The sequence below is a fragment of the Pygocentrus nattereri genome, chromosome 24 (genome assembly GCF_015220715.1).
Source record: "Pygocentrus nattereri isolate fPygNat1 chromosome 24, fPygNat1.pri, whole genome shotgun sequence".
NCBI lineage: Eukaryota > Metazoa > Chordata > Actinopteri > Characiformes > Serrasalmidae > Pygocentrus > Pygocentrus nattereri.
Window position 1 is genome coordinate 13,035,263 of NC_051234.1, and position 19,301 is coordinate 13,054,563.

The window sequence follows — 19,301 nt, forward strand, 5'->3', positions numbered from 1 at the left end:
GACTAAAAGAAATTTGCCAAAATTATTTAGAAAAAAGTCTGGTTCCATTGACTTACATTAAAAGTAAAGTGTGTTTTTTCCTTCTCCTGTAAAGTTATCATTTTGGAGGCTTTATTCCGACAACAGCGATATACCTTACACACATACATGTCCTGATTGCCAGCTATTCAACATTAAGATCAATGTACATTCATAAGACAATTCGCTTTCATTTACATATTTTTTCTTCGGCGACAGTAAATTCAGAAAGTAGCCTAAACAAAAATGCACCATTAAATCCACCCACACTGCTCTTTCAAACCAGACAGATCAGCAACAGAACCCTTGAGTGAAACGTGTTGGAAAAAAAAGTGTTTCTGGTTGCGGTAGTGACCCAGCAGCTTCAAATCCCTATTGTTAACTGCAGTTTCACTATAGCAGCTGTTTTTAGCTGTGTTTGGTGCCTGTAGTTGGTGCCTATGTCTGGTCATTTTTACCACTATTCCTCACTCAGCCCTACCACAAAGTTTTGTACTGAAGAGATTGAATTTCAAAATCAGCAATATCAATTTAATATTTTTCAATAATGACAAGTATTTCTAATTTTTTTCACATCACATCATTTGCTATCACACAATGTCACATTACAAATGGTATCTGTATCAAAGTAAAAATGTAGATATCCTGATGACCCTTCTTTGTACGGTGCTGAGCTGCTTGCTTCTGGTTCAAAATGGATGAGAATGTCCTTGGAAGAAGAAAAAAGATGGCCACATTAAACACACTCACTCATGCAAGCAACACTCTGGCCTTTCGGAGACTACAGCTGAGTGTGTAATCCACAGACCAGCATAGCACTGAAGATACTTCTCATCTTATCTGAGTGTCCTCGGCATCACTCTCTCACTCCCTCTCCTGCACACAAACACCCTCACTTGCCCCCTCCACACACACACACACACAAATAGACAGCACACTCAGCATCTGCCTCACCTTCTCTGGTCTCTTGTATACAGATGGCCACTGTGAGCTCTCATCAAAGTAGAGCAATATGTTCTGACAGCAGCGTGACTGAGAGAGAAAGAGGGAGAGTAAAAGTGAGAGACAGACACTTCACAAATGATCTCCGCTACCCAGACTCATCAAGTACATAAGACAGGGGGTGAAAGTGAATGAGAAAGACTTGAGGGACTGACTCTTGTTGAAGTGGTTGCTTGTGGAACAAGTCAACAAAAGAGAGTTAGAAACAGGGTATAAACAAAAACCTATGTGGCTCTATATGGTAACTGTATGGACTAATTTTTAGAAAGGTAGCATGTATAACTTTTGTTCCCAGGTCCACCTGTTGTACTCCTAAAAATTGAGGTTCTTTGAGTGATGCAGTAGAAAAAACACTTTTAGGTCCCAAGAAACCTTTCAATAATTAAAAATGATTTCAAACCTTTCAAAAATTAAATTGGTTAATGACCTAAAGGTTCTTTAAACCTTTAAAAAGTTCCTCATACTCACATATTTCTTTTTTAAACATAGTTCTTTAGTAAACCAAGTGGTTTTTTTTTTTCATTTGACATCGCTCAACAATCCCTTCATGGCACCATTTTCCACTAATTGAAATTGAAATCTGGTCAACTGAACCAGTTTTGGCCCACAAATACACTATATTACCAAAGGTATTCACTCACCTATCCAAATTGTTGAATTCAGGTGTTCCAATCACTTCCATGGCCACAGGTGTATAAAACCAAGCACCTATGCTTCTGCTGCTTCTACAAACATTTGTGAAAGAATAGGTCGCTCTAAGGAGCTCAGTGAATTCAGCGATAGGATGCCACGTGCAACAAGTCCAGTCGTGAAATTTCCTCACTACTAAATACTCCACAGTCAACTGTTAGTGGTATTATAACAAAGTGGAAGCAACTGGGAACGACAGCAACTCAGCCACGAAGTGGTAGGCCACGTAAAATGAGCGTGGTCAGCGAATGCTGAAGCGCATAGTGAGCAGAGCCAAATTTCTGCAGAGTCAATCGCTACAGATCTCCAAACTTCATGTGGCCATCAGATGAGCTCTCATAGAATGGATTTCCATGGCCGAGCAGCTGCATCCAAGCCTTACATCACCAAGAGCAATGCAAAGCATCGAATGCAGTGGTGTAAAGCACCACCACAGAACTCTAGAGCAGTGGAGACGTGTTCTCTGCAGTGACGAATCACGCTTCTCCGTCTGGCAATTCGATAGACAAGTCTGGGTTTGGCAGTTGCCAGGAGAATGGTACTTGTCTGATGGCATTGTGTCAAGTGTAAAGTTTGGTGGAGGGTGGATTATAGTGTGGGCTTGTTTTGCGAGAGCTGGGCTCAGCCCTTTAGTTCCAGTGAAAGGAACTCTTAATGCTTCAACAGACCAAGAGACTTCGGACAATTTCATTTCACTATCAACTTCGTGAGAACAGTATGAGGATGGCCCCTTCCTGTTCCCACAAGACTGCACACCAGTGCACAAAGGTCCATAAAGAGCAGAGACTGCGAGCCTGGCCGTCTCACTCAACATCAGTGTCTGACCTCACAAATATGCTTCTGGAAGAATAGTCAAAAATTGTGGAAACTTTCCTTATGGAAAGCCCTCCCAGAAGAGTTGAAGCTTTTATAGCTGCAAAGGGTGGGCCAATAACATATTAAACCCTATGGATTAAGAATGGGATGTGACTCAAGTTCATATGCGTTTGAAGGCAGATGAGCGAATACTTTTGGCAATATAGTATATGTTCTTTTGTAGCAACTGTTGAGGGATTAGACGTACCTTACCAAACATTGGAAAATGTCCCATTAAACTTCTATAATGTAGAACTGGAATTAAGATTTGCTCCTTAATACAGTGTTTCCAGCTCAAAGTGCTGTACTACTGAACTGGACTTTGTAGCTTACCAAAACAGCACTGAATCATGCTAACATTAGCTTATACCCTTCATATGCATTCAAAATAAATATAACTTTTTATATTGTCCAACCTCGAACTGTCACGGCAATAACAGAACACATTTGTGAGCAGAGCATGAATAGGTCAATTCTACCTTGATCTCAGCTCAGTGAGACAACAGGAAGTCTGATGCATCACCTAGGGATTTAAACCACCAAGACAATTTCTAGTGTCTATTTCTTTACTATCTTCTTTACTTCTGTGTCTCTGCTATATGTAATAACAACAACTGAATAACAGTAATTTGTTGAAAGAGCAATAAAGGACGAAGGACATATAAAGACAGTTTGATGGTATTGCCTGCAGTCTTACCTTAGGATAGCGGAACTTAAAGTCCAGTCTGCCAGAATCAGTGAGGAAGCAAAATCTCGTCAGAAACACCCAGTCCTGTAAGGGAGGGAAAAAAATGAAATAGTGAGAAGGTAAAATACACCTAGGGGTTCATGGACAGATGATAAACTGAGATGTTGCACTGGCAACTTCCTTTAGAGCAACATATGCTACCATCTAGATGATTTTTCAGGGACACCAATGCTTATTCAACATGTCAACACCCAGCCACTCTTTGCATGTTACAAGAGCATGGTTGCATTATCAAAAGCCACTTTTCCAATGCAGGGCCGAACAATTAAGAGCACGGAGGGTCAGTGATCTGGTGGGTTTTCCCAGAGACATTATAAATGAAGAGACCAGCTACTATATGTAGTAATACTATATTTGAAATATGTAATCTAAGCTTTTAAAACAGTAATTTGACCTTTATTTAAGAATATATGGGTCTCTTCCCATTCAGCAAGATAGAAGCTTGGCCTTATATGACTCAAAGTAGCGCAAAGATGGCCACAGAGTGAACAGACATTCCAATAAAGACTTTGCTTTTCCAGAACACCATTCAATGGGATGACGTAATGACAGTTTTTGGTTTTTTCAACTAACCAATGCTTAAAAACACCCGATCAGAGGATATTCAGAAGATACTTACAGAATGACACCACAGATGGAAAAAGAAACCATAACCAACCTCAGGAGTCTGCAGCAGTGCAGAACAGCACAGTACAGCCCTAAGCACCATTTCATTCAACAGTGGAAAAGAGGCCCAAGAGTGCAGATGCTAGATTAGCCTGTTTGCAGTCTAGAATTATCTCCAACTGAAAATGTCTGACATATTATGAAATGCAACAAGCAAAGACCTCATGTGTTCACACAGCTGAAGACTTGTATAACAAGAAAAATGGCCAAAAATCTGCTTTCAAAACTGGATATTTTGTGTCTTCAGTCCCCAAACGGTTATTACGTACTGTTAAAAGGGAAGATGATGTAACACAGTGGTAAACATGCTCCTGTCTCAACTTTTTTGGAACATGTTTTATCCATCAAATAGTTGAGTACAATTTTTTATTTAATATAGGTCAAGTGGAATTTAATAATCACTTCTTTCTGTTTTTATTTTATTTCACATACTTTCCCAATTCTTTTGGAATAGCGTTTGCAGAACTATTCAGTCCTAGACATTGTTTACCTGCCTCACAGAGTTCTTCATGTATTCATATTAACATGTCATGACAGTACGGCATTGCAGTAATGTGGACCCTATACCGGTCCATCATGGTGAAGAGACAGCTGTATGTTCTGACTCTGACCTATGGTCACAAGCTTTTGGGTAGTGACCGAAAGAATGAGATCACGTATACAAGCGGCCGAAATGATATAGGGTGAGAAGCTCTGCGATTCGGGAGAGGGTCGGAGTAGAGCCGCTGCTCCTCCACGTTGAGAGAAGCCAGTTGAGGTGGTTCGGGCATCTGGTAAGGATGGCCTCTGGATGCCTCCCTAGGGAGGTGTTCCAGACTTGTCAGACAGGCAGGAGACCCTGGGGAAGACCCAGGACATGTTGGAGGGATTATATCTCTCGACTGTCTTGGTAACACCTTGGTATTCCTCTGGAAGAGATGGGGGAGGTGGCGGGGGAGAGGGAGGCCTGGGCCTCTTTGCTTAGGCTGCTGCCCCCATGACCCAGACTCGGATAAGCAGTTGAGGATGGATGTCATGACAGGCTTCCAGCAGTTACAGTAGTTATCAGTTATCATTAGTTAATCTGGGCTTTAAGTTAAAATAAAAGACAAACACGATTCTTAGCCTGGAAAAGGATGGCATGCCCACTCCAGGTAAGGGAAAAGGACTTGCCCCAGGTGGAGGAGTTTAAGTATCTTGGGGTCTTGTTCACGAGTGATGGGGAGAGGGATCGTGAGATCGGCCGCAGGCTGTGACAGGTGGCAGCAGTAATGCGGTCACTGTACCAGACTGTAGTGGTGAAGAGGGAGCTGAGCCATAAGGCAAAGCTCTCTGTTTACCAGTCTGTCTACATCCCGACCGTCACCTATGGTCATGAGCTGTAGGTAACCTGATAGGGTGAGGAGCTCGGCCATCCGGGAGGAGCTCGGAGTAGACTCCTCCGCATTGAGAGGAGGCCGCTGAGGTGGTTCGGGCATCTGATTCAGATGCCCCCTGGGCGCCTCCCGGTGGGGGTGTACTAGGCATGGCCTACCAGCATAAGGCCCCGGGGTTGTCCTAGGACCCGCTGGAGGGATTACATCTCCAAGTTGGCCTGGAAGTGGCTTGGGGTCCCTGGGAATGAGCTGGAGGAAGTTGCAGGGGGCAGGGTCATCTGGGATTCTCTGCTCTCCCAACTGCTGCCGCGACCCTGTCTGGATTAAGCAGTTAACGACGACGACGATGATGATGAAAGGACAAACAAAATCTATTTAAACTTATAACATAACAAATAATATATTGTTCTTGTCCATATTAATTAGTTCATTCAAACTAATTAGTTCATTCAAACCTTTACACTTTAGGTTGGAAAAAGTGTTTGAACGCCTAGGCTAATGACTTCAGCCAAAGCTAAATGGAGGCAAGAGTTATCAAACCTGGAGATTAGGTGAGAGTTAGAGCTACTCCAATGTTTAAAAAACCTACTCAAACATTTTAAATTCATCATTCACAAGAAGCATCTGCTGATGTGAACCACATCTCACAAAAAAGAATTTAGAAAACCTTCAATCAATAATTGTTGTTGAGGGGTTAGAAAGTGACCTCAAAGAGTTTAAGTATTCATCAGTCTACAAATGATCTGCAAATGGAGATGATTTAGTACTGTGTCTACTCTGCTTAGAAGTGTGCACCCAGCCAAAGGTACAATACAGAACGCACAATGAAGTATGATTGGAACTGGTTAACACCTCTGTTGAAGAGTTCAGTGAAGTATGGTGGAGGGAGTATCATGACTTAGGACATGTCTTTGCTGCCTCTGGGCAGAACACCTTCAACAATTAAATCACCCTTTTAGACTGGCCCAGTCAGAGCCTAGACTCAACCCAACTGAAATGCTTTGGAATGACCTCAAAAGCCATTCAGACCAGACATCCAAAGAACATGGCTAAGCTCAAACAGTTCTGTAAAGAAGAATGGTCCAGCATTCCTCCTGAATGTTGTGCAAATGTGATCTGCAGCTCCAGATGCACTTGCTTGATTTGAAGTTATTCACTTCTTCTGCCAGCATTGTGAGTGTTTAAATGGTGTGCACAATAAAGACATGGCAGATTGTAATTGTGTATTTTTAGCTTCAGCAGTTTTTGTCTGTAGTCATTATTTAGATAAAGATCAGATCACATTTTAGGACCAATCAATGCAGAAAACTCAGTAATTCCAAAGGGTTTGCATATTTTTTGCTGCTGTAAATACTTCAAGGACAGGCTCATTTCTTTTCTTAATCCATATTCACTAATCCCTTAAACCCTAAATGCCAGTATATGTCCCCAAACATCAGCTTCTTGCACTTATAACTATATAACTTAGAAATTAGTTCATAAATAAATTAGTCACAGTAAGGTTAAAAACTGAATAAGAGGATTCAAAACGGTTCATCTTCCACTAGCTTTTTCTGGCATGATTAGTTACTGGTTGTTGAACATAAAGTAAGTATCACACTCAGGTTTTCTCTTTTTCCTTCCTTTTTTTTCCTTTCGGTATCCTTAGATCCTTTTTGCATTTTGTCTCTTGGATTTTGTAGACAGAAATGCAATAACTGAATAATCCACTTTCCCTCCCACTAGCCTTAACTATTCCTAGCCTGAAGCTGGTCGCTGGTTCTCTCTAGTGTCTTAATTCTACTCCCACGAAAATTAACTGCAAGTCAAGCCTGCTGTCTTTAGAGCCCTCCTACAGTCATATGTTATGTGCTTTTAAATTGGGATGGATGATTTCATAGAGGCTTAAACAAATCCCTTCACTGGACTGAAGGCTTCTGTGGTTTATTACACATCCTAGCAACTAAGTCATAACATGAAACCAGCAATCCCTCATTGGAGCCCGCCCCGCTGCTCTCTGCATCCCACGACTTATCACACTCTGAGGTATTTCTTGGATGTTCAGATGCTAAAATCTGCCCTGTGGCATTGACGAGTCATTTCTGGGAACACTTTGCTCAGTGGGCCACATCACTGCCAGATCCATTTGCCCTCTAGGCAATGATAACTCTGGGCCCCAGGGTGCAATTCTGGTGTTGGTCCCCAGTGGACTCGATTCAAGAGCTCTCTCTTGCTATCAGATTTATCATCTACTGCTACTTCCTAACTTCATGGAATAACAATTTGGATATGACTGACAGGAAAATGGAGTCAAGTTATATTACAGGCCTATATTAATACTAAAACAGGCAGTAAGGACGAAGTACACAAATCATGTACTTGAGCTAAAGTAGAGATACCCAAGCTAAGTATTGAAAGTAAAAGTACTAAAAGATTAATTATGACTCTGATGTCCTGTTATCATTTTTGTAACAAGACTCGCTTCGTGGACTCATTTTAGGTGAAAATCCTCCAGCGTCTCTCTTGGTAAACCAGTCTTTTAATAGAATGTCATTAATTAGTGATGCTGACGTCTATTAAAATGATCATAAGCACAAAACACTGAAGGCAAACAGTTTCCATCAGGTAGAACCGAGTGGCTCTGAAATCACTTTTACAAAAAAGCAAAGTTTCAGTTTAAGATTACTTTGTAACTTAGTTACAAGTTGAATAAAAACTTGCCTTAAACACAGGTTCACAAATATGTTTTCCTTTACTATATTGATCTGTAGGTCTCTGTTCATAAACATTAACTAACCAAAACTAATTTACTATCAAATGAATGTGTTTGTCTGAATTTAGAAAAAAAGAAACATGCCAGTCACAACTGCATATGTGTACATATTTCTACATATAAAATATATATATCCATCCATCCATCCATTTTCTAAGCCGCCTCTCCGTCAGGGTCGCGGGGGGATGCTGGAGCTTATCCCAGCAGTCTTCGGGCAGAAGGCAGGATACACCCTGGACAGGTCGCCAGTCCATCGCAGGGCAGACAGACAGACATAATATATATATATGTATATATATATATATATATATATATATATATATATATATATATATATATATATATATATATATATATATATATACATATATTTTATATTTATATATTAATTAATCAATAAATCAATATATTTATATTTTAATTTTATTAATATAAAATAATTAATATAAAAAATATAAATATATAAATATGTATATTGTGGTCTATTTACATAAAGTTAAGTTAGTTCCATCATTTAGGTGACGTATGTGCTCCCAAATTTTTACGCTTCTGCACTGACGTTGAACTGTGTGCTGCACTGGGTTGGTATGACCAACAGATCAAAACAAGCTCAGAACAAAGTGACCGCTGTGCCCTGATTGGTGTTCTTGCTTTGCATTTTTTTTGTTTTGACAGGTTATGTTTTTATACACACAAAAACCAAAAGAAATGACAGATTTCTCACAATGTAGTTGAGTAAAAAGTAAGATATTTGACTTAAAAAAGTAAGTAAAGTAAAAAGTTGCCCAATGGAAATACTGAAAAATGGAAAAAACTACTTAAGTACAGTAACGAATTACATTTACTTAGTTACTGTCCACCACTAAAAACAGGACAATGTATAGAGAAGGGAAGGTGGAGAAGGTAACAACAAATCTAGAGCTAGCCTAGAGCTTGCAGTAATGACATGAAAATGTGGGACATAATTTTTAAATAAAGTTATTTATTTATTTATTTATTTATGTAACAAGTTAGAACAAATCAGATGCTAATGGATTAAAGAAACAGTTTTGAGGTTTTGATGAAAAAGGATGATCCAAACCCTTAATGATTAAACAGGAGAAGGAAGTAGCAGCCAAGTCGGCAGATCATGTCCTCAGAAAATCCTCAGATCATGTCCTCAGAGATCATCTTTCAATTTCACTTAAAAAGAAATCAACAATATTGTTAAAAAAACATTGAAAAAGTACAAAAAAGTAATATTTTCAGAAGTTGGAATTTAGGGGTTGATAACTTTAAATATCTGACTCGTCACATATTCATTCAGAAAAGCCAGATGTTTTCAGAAGAAAAAAAACAGGATTTTGGAAAGCTTTTCCAAAGTATTCTACGTAAGCTTGAATATTAAGTCTTATATAATCAATGTATAATATGCCTGCAGTTTAAGGGGTTTTATGAAACAAAAATCTGAGAAAAAGGTTTCAAAGACATGGAGAGTCCTTGAGACATGGAGAGTCCATGGAGAATACTGTACAAAAGTGGAAAAATCTCAAGACTACAGCCATCGTCTTGATCAGTGTTTTCCAACTCTGTTCCCGGAGACACTCCTATCTGCACATTTTAGTGTTTTCTCTGCACTCCATGCACTTGAGTCAACCAATCAGCTCATTAACTATGGGAGGCAAATCCAGCCAAAAAAGAAATTAAAATCAAAACAATAAAATGCAAATGCAAACCTGTTTTTGCCATTTCTTTTTCTAAAAATCTGCGCAAATATCCTGCCAAAACTGAAAATAAAAATGAAAAACCCATATTTGCAATTTCATTTTTCACTTTTGGCAAAAAGAAAAATAAATTTAAAACAGCTATTTGTCATTTCATTTTAGTTGTTATTCTGATATTTCATGGCCATATCTAAAATGAAAAACCTAATAGAGAAAAGAAAATTTAAGCTTCACTCTGGCTTTAGCTTTTCTTCATGAAATGCAGAATACGTGTCAAAACTAAAATCAAAATGCAGTGTTTACAGTCTTATTTCTTTTTATAGCAACTGGGCTGCATATCTGACAAAATTAATGAAATGCAAAATGAAAACGCAAAATGGATGAATCAACAGCAAAGTGACAGTTTGTGATTCAGTTTTCAGCATGGACGCGCTTTAAGTGTCGGAATGAAAAGACAAATGCAAACGAACATCGGCGCCACCTGCTGGTGATGTACTTTTCATTTGCCACTTTGCTTTTTTATTTTCAAACTGACCAGCATGCAAATATATAATAATTAGCAATAGGCGGAGCTACAGAGTGCATTTTAGGACATCCTCAGACCTCAGAGTCAGAACGGCATCATTCCTCAAGCTAAACGACGTCATGTCTCAGATCTGGTGAAACTGAATATCAGACCAGCCTCAGAGAAAAGGCATCAGACCAAATGCAAGCCTAGACGAGTACATACTCATTTGTATAGCTTAGAAAATATTTTGTATCTCGATATATGCCAGAATAACATTTTCTGAGGCCGTTTGGTCTGATGGCGTTTGGTCTGACATTCATAATTAACAACCTGAACAGAGTTGTTGTTAGTGTCTGAGAGCAGGGGATGCACTAAAATGTGCAGGACAGAGTGCATCCAGGACCAGTATGGGGTAACACTGGTCTAGGTCAGAATTCCATTAAAACACTGAGTTCAAAATCAGTGGTTTTGCCTGAAGGTGTTGTTCATGGATTTAGTTTCCAAAACACTTTAATTTGGCTTTTACCGAAGACTGGCAAAAATATACCCTTACCTGCAATGAGCTCTGAAAATGTGACCTAAAAGACAAATTGGATATGTAGCACAACAGTTTTAGCGCTAAAACAATATACACTGTACTTATTTGGCCTGAAGGCAAAACAACATGTATCTGTTTGTTAGGAGTGCTGTTGGCCCTCACTTGGCTACACCTGATGCTGTTAAAAGTGAAGAATTTGGAGTGAAATTACAATTTTAAAAGGGAAGATTTGGTGGCTCAATTGATTCTATCACCAAGTTTTATTCCCAGCAATGCCACAGCTAACCATGGCCACAAAAGCAAAACTGCCACTGCTCTCACTGAACTGGAAGAATGACTCTGTTCCTTGTTAATAAAGAGCACTGCTTGTGAAAAGGAAGCTCTCTTACATCTAAGACACCTCCAAGAGCTGTCTTATGATGCAGGGTGCAACTATAACACTACAGAAACATTCTGAAATGTTAGCTGTTATTGATGATAAATCAAAAACACTAGCCACTACATGACTAGCAAGCACAGCTCTGAACAGTTGTACACACTCATAATATTTTTCATTTAAAACACAAAATGTTTATTTAATGTAACAAAAATGTGCTTTGGTAGTGACAATTCTTAATGTTCCACGCTGATTTTCAGACTTTTGGATGTTTCACTTCAAAAAAACTGCTAAGATGTAGCAAAAATAACACACCTCCTATGAACTAAATCTCTCTAGTTTCTTCGCCGGCTCTAAACACTGCCACCAAGTTATTTCAAATATTCTGTTTTAGGTGTTTATTCTCCACACAATAAGCTGGCAATTAAAAATTCTGTGTGCAGTCTCCATTATTTAAGGTCAACAGTGCTCAATTCCAGACCACGTAAATCCCTGGCAAAAACCTGCACCCCTCAGCCAGAAAACAGAAACTTGAGGAAGAAATGTGTCTTTGAACAGGAAGGCATTCCAAAGCACTTGGCCAGAGCAACACTGGAGCAACTTAAAAAGAGAGAAAAATAGACTTGTTTAAGTGGCCCAGTTACACTGGAAAAAAAACCCCACTACATTAACTTTTTTCAAACGTTGGTTACACATGAATAAAGTAAATTGTAAATCAGCAACATTTTATTCATCAGTTTACTTATGTTATCCAAGAATTCTGTTCGTTTAACCAATTTTATTTGTGTGTAAATGATGCCCACATTTAAATCAAGTAAATTCAGTGCAGTACTTTTCTCAGTACTAACCATAATTCCACTAAATACTAATAGTTCCATTCAACTCATTAGAATGTCTAGTAATACTTCCAAAAGAGGATTTACATTACTTATTTGCTTATTCAAAACATGCACCTGTTTAAGACATCTCTCTCCTGATAACACGGATCCTTATTCACCAATATCTTCCCAAAGTTTTTCAGTAAATTTGTTCTTGAGAATGGTCCTAAGGAAAAGTCAACATCAGATTTAAGCCGTGTTCTTAAACTACAAAATTGTTTGCACCTTTATGCTCTTGAGAGTTTGTCATATGGTTAGTGAATGAGGTCCATAGTCTGTACGTTTTTATGCCTCAGATAACTGTGTCTTAACTTTCAGCCTTTTGCTCACAATAGCATTCCTGTTGATGGTATCTTTGATGACACTATATGACTCCTCAAGGCTTCTTGACAAAAGAACTCTCTGACCAAATACTCAGTTCAAAAAGATCAGATTGGGTAAAAACACACACACACACATATACACACACACACACTGAGGTCAGTCAGCCATAGTCAGCAATCAGACAAATTCCCACCCACACTAAGGACAAAACTCAATTTCTTGCCACTGTCATAGCAACGGCTACATGCTGAACTTTGCAGCTGCCATGGAAACCAACAGAGGTCCAACTCTTATTATGCCTTGTTTAAAGCACTACTTTTATCTTCTCCCTCTTTCTGTTTAGTATCAGAGCAGCAGTTCTTCCCCAACACTATTCACTTTAATACATGACCACAGAGCCATACTTTCCTGGTGCGGCCACTTATTCAACTTTTTTTTTCCCTCTGTGTCAAAACTAAAAGTAAACAAATATCATTCATCTAATTTGTTATCTCATCATAATTCATTGCAGTGCAAGATCAGTATAGGGGAACAATCCGTGTGTAATTTGTACACAATTTTCCCCACATATAGCCAAGATATAGTGCCCAAATAGTGGCTTTGTTAGGCATAATAAACGACTCTGGCGAGCTAAGAGGTTACGGAATCTTATAGCCACCAGTTGGCACTATGCACAATGCTAATTGGTGGGTATAAGCTTCCATGGCCTCTTTTGCATTAGCCACACAGATGCAGTGCAAAACTAAAGAAGTAGATGCCAAACATTCCTTGGTTGATCAACTAAATTTGGGGTAAGAGTGAAATTGTGTTAAAAATCAATTTATTAAACCATCACTTTAATGCCAGTGTGCACCAGATTGTAGGTTTCCCGTAGACGCTGTCAAGTTCAGAATCTCTATCAGCAGTAACTCTGCCTCTAATGGCTTGAAAATGTTGTTTTGACAGAGAGAATCACTGTGAACAAACAAGTCAATAAGTCCTAGTATCACTCCAAACAAAAATGATTCATTGGCCGTAACAGCATAGCTGTTGTAATGTTTCCATGTAGGGTAGGACAATAACGAAATCTGTACGGTGTGCTCTTATCAAAAATCAATTACTTTTGGATAAAAACTGATGAACTGATATTACACTGCTCAAAAAAATAAAGGGAACACTTAAACAACACAACATAACTCCAAGTAAATCAAACTTCTGTGAAATCTAACTGTCCACTTAGGAAGCAACACTGATTGACAATCAATTTCACAGCTGTTGTGCAAATGGAATAGACAACAGGTGGAAATCACTGGCGATTAGCAAGACACACTCAATAAAGGAGTGGTTCTGCAGGTGGGGACCACAGACCACTTCTCAGTACCTTTCTGCTTTCTGGCTGATGTTTTGGTCACTTTTGAATGTTGATGGTGCTTTCACACTCGTGGTAGCATGAGACGGACTCCACAAGTGGCTCAGGTAGTGGCTCATCCAGGATGGCACATCAATGCGAGCTGTGGCAAGAAGGTTTGCTGTGTCTGTCAGCGTAGTGTCCAGAGGCTGGAGGCGCTACCAGGAGACAGGCCAGTACACCAGGAGACGTGGAGGAGGCCGTAGGAGGGCAACAACCCATCAGCAGGACCGCTACCTCCGCCTTTGTGCAAGGAGGAACAGGAGAAGCACTGCCAGAGCCCTGCAAAATGACCTCAAGCAGGCCACAAATGTGCATGTGTCTGCACAAACAGTTAGAAACCGACTCCATGAGGATGGTATGAGGGCCTGACGTCCACAGATGGGGGTTGTGCTCAGCCCAACACCGTGCAGGACGCTTGGCATTTGCCAGAGAACACCAGGATTGGCAAATTCGCCACTGGCGCCCTGTGCTCTTCACAGATGAAAGCAGGTTCACAATGAGCACATGTGACAGACGTGACAGAGTCTGGAGACGCCGTGGAGAGCGATCTGCTGCCTGCAACATCCTTCAGCATGACTGGTTTGGCAGCGGGTCAGTAATGGTGTGGGGTGGCATTTCTTTGGAGGGCCGCACAGCCCTCCATGTGCTCGCCAGAGGTAGCCTGACTGCCATTAGGTATCGAGATGAGATCCTCAGACCCCTTGTGAGACCATATGCTGGTGCGGTTGGATCTGGGTTCCTCCTAATGCAGGACAATGCTAGAACTCATGTGGCTGGAGTGTGTCAGCAGTTCCTGCAAGATGAAGGCATTGAAGCTATGCAAAGGCCCACCCGTTCCCCAGACCTGAATCCGATTGAGCACATCTGGGACATCATGTCTCTTTCCATCCACCAACGTCACATTGCACCACAGACTGTCCAGGAGTTGCCTCATCAGGAGCATGCCCAGGCGTTGTAGGGAGGTCATACAGGCACGTGGAGGCCACACACAATACTGATCCTCATTTTGACTTGTTTTAAGGACATTACATCAAAGTTGGATCAGCCTGTAGTGTGTTTTTCCACTTTAATTTTGTGTGTGGCTCCAAATCCAGGCTAATAAATAATTGGTTAATAAATTTGATTTCCATTGATGAATTTTGTGTGATTTTGTTGTCAGCACATTCAACTTTGTTCAATGACAATATTTCATTCATTCAGATCTAGGATGTGTTATTTGAGTGTTCCCTTTATTTTTTTGAGCAGTGTATATCTACAAAAAGCTACAGTACTTCCAGTTTCTGTATGGAAGTTGTGCATAAGGTACATGTTCAAACAACAGAGGAATTAATTTATGGCTGTATGTACATTTGCACTGGAAGTGCACTGATATCTCAGACATGCATAATATGTACAAAAAAGGCATTAAGAACATATTTTAAAAAATACTAACAAAAAATGAATACTTTATAGCAAAATGTAGAGACGGCAATAGGGCAAAAAAATTCAATATTCAAGACATCTTAACAATACACAATATGTATCACAATGGTCAGGCTTTTTGCTTTAATGAGCAGTTTGGCAATGCTATCAAAACGTATGATTACAGCGTTTTTTATTCATTGTTTCACATGCTGCCGTGCAATTAAAAATGACTAATTGTGCTCTCTACACAGTGAAACATGTAGTTAGTAGGTGTTCTTAAATTGACATTATCCACAATATGGTCAGAAAAGCACACTGTGACATAACTTATTTTGAAACTGATCAAAAACATTAATTACACCTAGCCATTTAAAAGTGTGATTAAAGCTGTTTTTGAGTGTAAATTATTGCAAGAAGCCCTTTATTAAACAAATTCAAAACGTTTAAACTAACACTTACCCGTTTTCTCAAAACATTTATGGGTCTGGTAGTCTGTGCTTTAACAGCACAATATCACTTACAGGAGTTGAGAAGAGAGAACTGTCTGCAGCCAGGCTGGCTGTTATCTTAAATAATAGATTGGGCTTTACCACGACAGTGGATGGTGTGGATCTCATTGACTGAAAGTAGGTCATATCCTATAGTCCCTTTGCTATTGCCACAAACCTGTGTAGTGAAACTCTGTCATGTATTGCTAATACACTACTGCATCACACCTGAGGACACTTTCTATGAACCTGTGGTTTTGAGTTTTTTTTTGAGCTGTTGCTCTGTTGTGCCACATTCTTTTCAGAGCCACATAAAGTTCAAGAGCTTTCTGACCACTTTTGGAAGCGCTATACTACTATGACCCCAAGGAAGGTCAGATACAGATCCCACAAGCTTAAGCAGTGGATTATTTATATTGCTGTGTCATTAAGGCTAATTGCTCCCTGGGTGTCATGAAGTCCACAATGAGTTAATTACTCTCAGTGTGTATTATGTGTTTTGCCTACTGTTGATCTATGTATTTCTGTGTGTGCGTTGCTGTTGGGAAGTGACTTGCGGCTTGAGAAAGATGTTATACAAATTAATAAATAATGATTATTACTGTTGTTGCAATTGGACAGCATATCACTGTCTTGGGTATTTAGACTCATCTTTTGTCATTTATTGTTCCAGTTTCATTAATGTAGCCATAAACTCACCTTCTACTTTATAAGCAACACCTACCTTGCACTAAAGCTCACTGGTGTCTTTCTGGAGTCCCCCTATCTTATAGGTGCATTGTATAAATGTACAAATACAGACTGCAGCCCATATGTTGTCACTTACACAGTAACTGACCACTGATGATGGACTGGGTTACACAAATTGCGCATGAGAAAGAATGGACTACAGCAGCGGTCATCAACTCTTCTCCGGGAGATCTACCTTCTTGCATAATTTAGCTGCAACCTGCATTTAACATACTGCTCTCCACTTTAACATTAATGCATCTTCTCCAGTCAAAGACTTCTGAAAAAATTCATTCACTAGGTGTGGCAGATAGTAGGTAGACATACACTCTGCAGGAAGGTAGATCTCCAGGATCGAGGTTGGAAACTACTGGGCTACAGTCTCTAACTGTGCACCAGCAAGGTGGACCTACAGGGTAGGTGTTTCTTCAAAAGTGGCCATTAAGTGTAGATGGCTATACTCTTGAGTGAGCAAGGAGCACAGCCTGAGACAGTAGCCTTAGGCTACTCCAGTGTTTAACAAGATCACTTTAGAGGACTAACTGACAATTTTGCCTCCTCATGAGGAAACTCGATATCAAGTTGCAGATGGAATTCTGGTAGATAGCTTTCTCCATGGACCTCTTCACCAGGTCAGATCTTAATGTTTTATATAGTTTGCCATTACTTGAAAGGAAGGCAGCAGACTACACAAGTTTCGAGCAAATGTCTGGACTTCCCAGTCAGGTATAACTGTATTTTCCCAGTGGAAACATATCTGTTCAAACTGTAGCTGACATTTGCTGTGACCACTTCTGTATATGCTTTTAGGTCACTCACTCATATACTAACTGACATATCCAAGCACACTGCGAATTCTTCTCGAAGTGTCAATGTGACATGAACAGCAAAACTGTGTGCAAGCAGCCTCTTGTCTTTCACACTCTTTTGTCAAGCAAGCTGTAGTACGCTGTAACTTAGGAGAAGAATACATTATGACACTGTAAATAACTTTATAACAAGCATCAGAGTATCTGTTTGGCTTTCTGTGTTGCATTTGCTGGAAACAATCCACAGAGTGTCCTGTCTCTGATCAGATCTGACACATCAAGCCATCTCTATAGTGACTCCAAGTTCCTTTGGCGTGGGAAGCTGATAGCCAGCAGAATAAAGGGCCAGTTTCAACAGACCTCATAGAGAGAATAACAGACTTCCTTTTCATTTAAGTGGTCCAAATGAAGCCTTTTGTTTGTCTAGAGCTACACTTCTATTTTATTTTTGGATTTCTACAAAATTTTTACACCTAAATTTAGTCAGTTCCACCTGAAAACTAGGTCTCTTCTTACCACATGATACTTCCAAGCTGGGAGGGTTAAGGTTAGCGTGTGCTTCTTCCAATACACATGAAAGTGATACTTTTTTTTTAATCCCACAAATGGGGAAATTCCACCTCTGCATTTAACCCATCCGTGAAGTGAAACACCACATACACACACATTAGGGGGCAGTGAGTACACTTGCCCGGAGCACACAGCACCCAGGGAGCAATTGGGGGTTAGGTGTATTGCTCAAGGACACGTCAGTCATGGACTGTCGGCACTGGGGATCAACGCAGCAACCTTCCGGTCACAGGGCCAGTTCCCTAACCTCCAGCCCACGACTGTCCCCATACCAAACGAGCCACCATATTCTTCAAAGTGCTGCTAACACAAACTCAACACATTTCAAGGAGTATGGTACCTGCCAATTCTGTCATGTGAGCTGACAGACATCTGCATTCGCTTAAATAATGAGGGGAGAGAGAGGGCCATTCTACCCACCTTTTTTATCTCCTTCTTTTAAATTTTATTAACTTCTCTTAAATCTATTGTTTTAATTATGTTTTTAAATTTTTAAAATTTACATAAATTTTATTTTATTTACATTAATTACATTTTTCTGTATTTTTTCATTTGTAAAGCACTTTGAATGACCGTTGTGTATGAAAGGTGCTATATAAATAAACTTGCCTTGCCACTTAGAGATAGCCAATTATCATCACTGTCCAAAGAAAAATATGGGAGCAAAACATCTCTAAGATGAAAGAGAAAGCAAACATGCTCTTAACTTTTACTATATTTAATGTTCCTGAGACAGCTCAAGAAATCTGCTGATCCAGTTCTACAAAGCGATCATTGAGTCCGTCCTCATATCATCCATAACCATGTGGTTTGGTTCTTCCACCTCACAAAAATGAGCTCCAGCGCATAATCAGGACAGTGGAGAGGATCATTGGTTGTAGTTTGCCAGTGCTTCAGGACATCACAACAGAGTGATGAAGCATGTTGCCAAATTAACAGCTGACCCCTCTCATCCTCCGGTAAAAGATCCAGGGCCATCAAATCAGCACAAACAGACACGCTCACACCTTTTTCTTCTTTTTGCTTAAAAAAATGGACACTGTGTGATCTGGGCTAAAGACCACTCAGCTTGTTATCAGCACACAGTTCAAAAGCCAGTATTCATGATCGTACAGGAATGCATTACTGCACATGGTATGGGTGACTGGCACATCTGTGAAGGCACCATTAATGCTGACCAATATATACGTTTTCACAACATATGCTGCCATCCAGATGACATCTTTTTCAGGGAAGGCCTTGCATATTTCAGCAAGAAAATGTCAAACCATATTCTCCATGTATTACAAGAGCATGGCTCCATACTGAAAGAGTCTGGGAGCTAAATGACCTGCCTGCAGTCCAGATCTGTCACCCAATGAAAACATTTGGCACATAATAAAATTAAAAATATGACAAAGGAGATCTTGAACTGTTGAGCAGCTGAGATCATATGTTAAGCAAAATGGGAAAACATTTAACTTTCAAAGCTACAGCAGTCGATCTCCTCAGTTCCCAA

General features: G+C 39.9%; 1 protein-coding gene across 1 annotated transcript in view; it reads right to left on the reverse strand.

The window, feature by feature from the left end:
* tmem145 (transmembrane protein 145) overlaps window positions 1-19,301 on the reverse strand; it is a 50,822-nt gene that overhangs the window by 21,737 nt on the left and 9,784 nt on the right. Inside the window, exons 2-3 of the mRNA XM_017703875.2 lie at window positions 3,263-3,337; window positions 973-1,050 (exon numbers count right to left, since the gene is read on the reverse strand). Of these exons, the coding sequence (XP_017559364.1) occupies window positions 973-1,050; window positions 3,263-3,337 (153 nt within the window). The remainder of the gene's footprint in view (window positions 1-972; window positions 1,051-3,262; window positions 3,338-19,301) is intronic.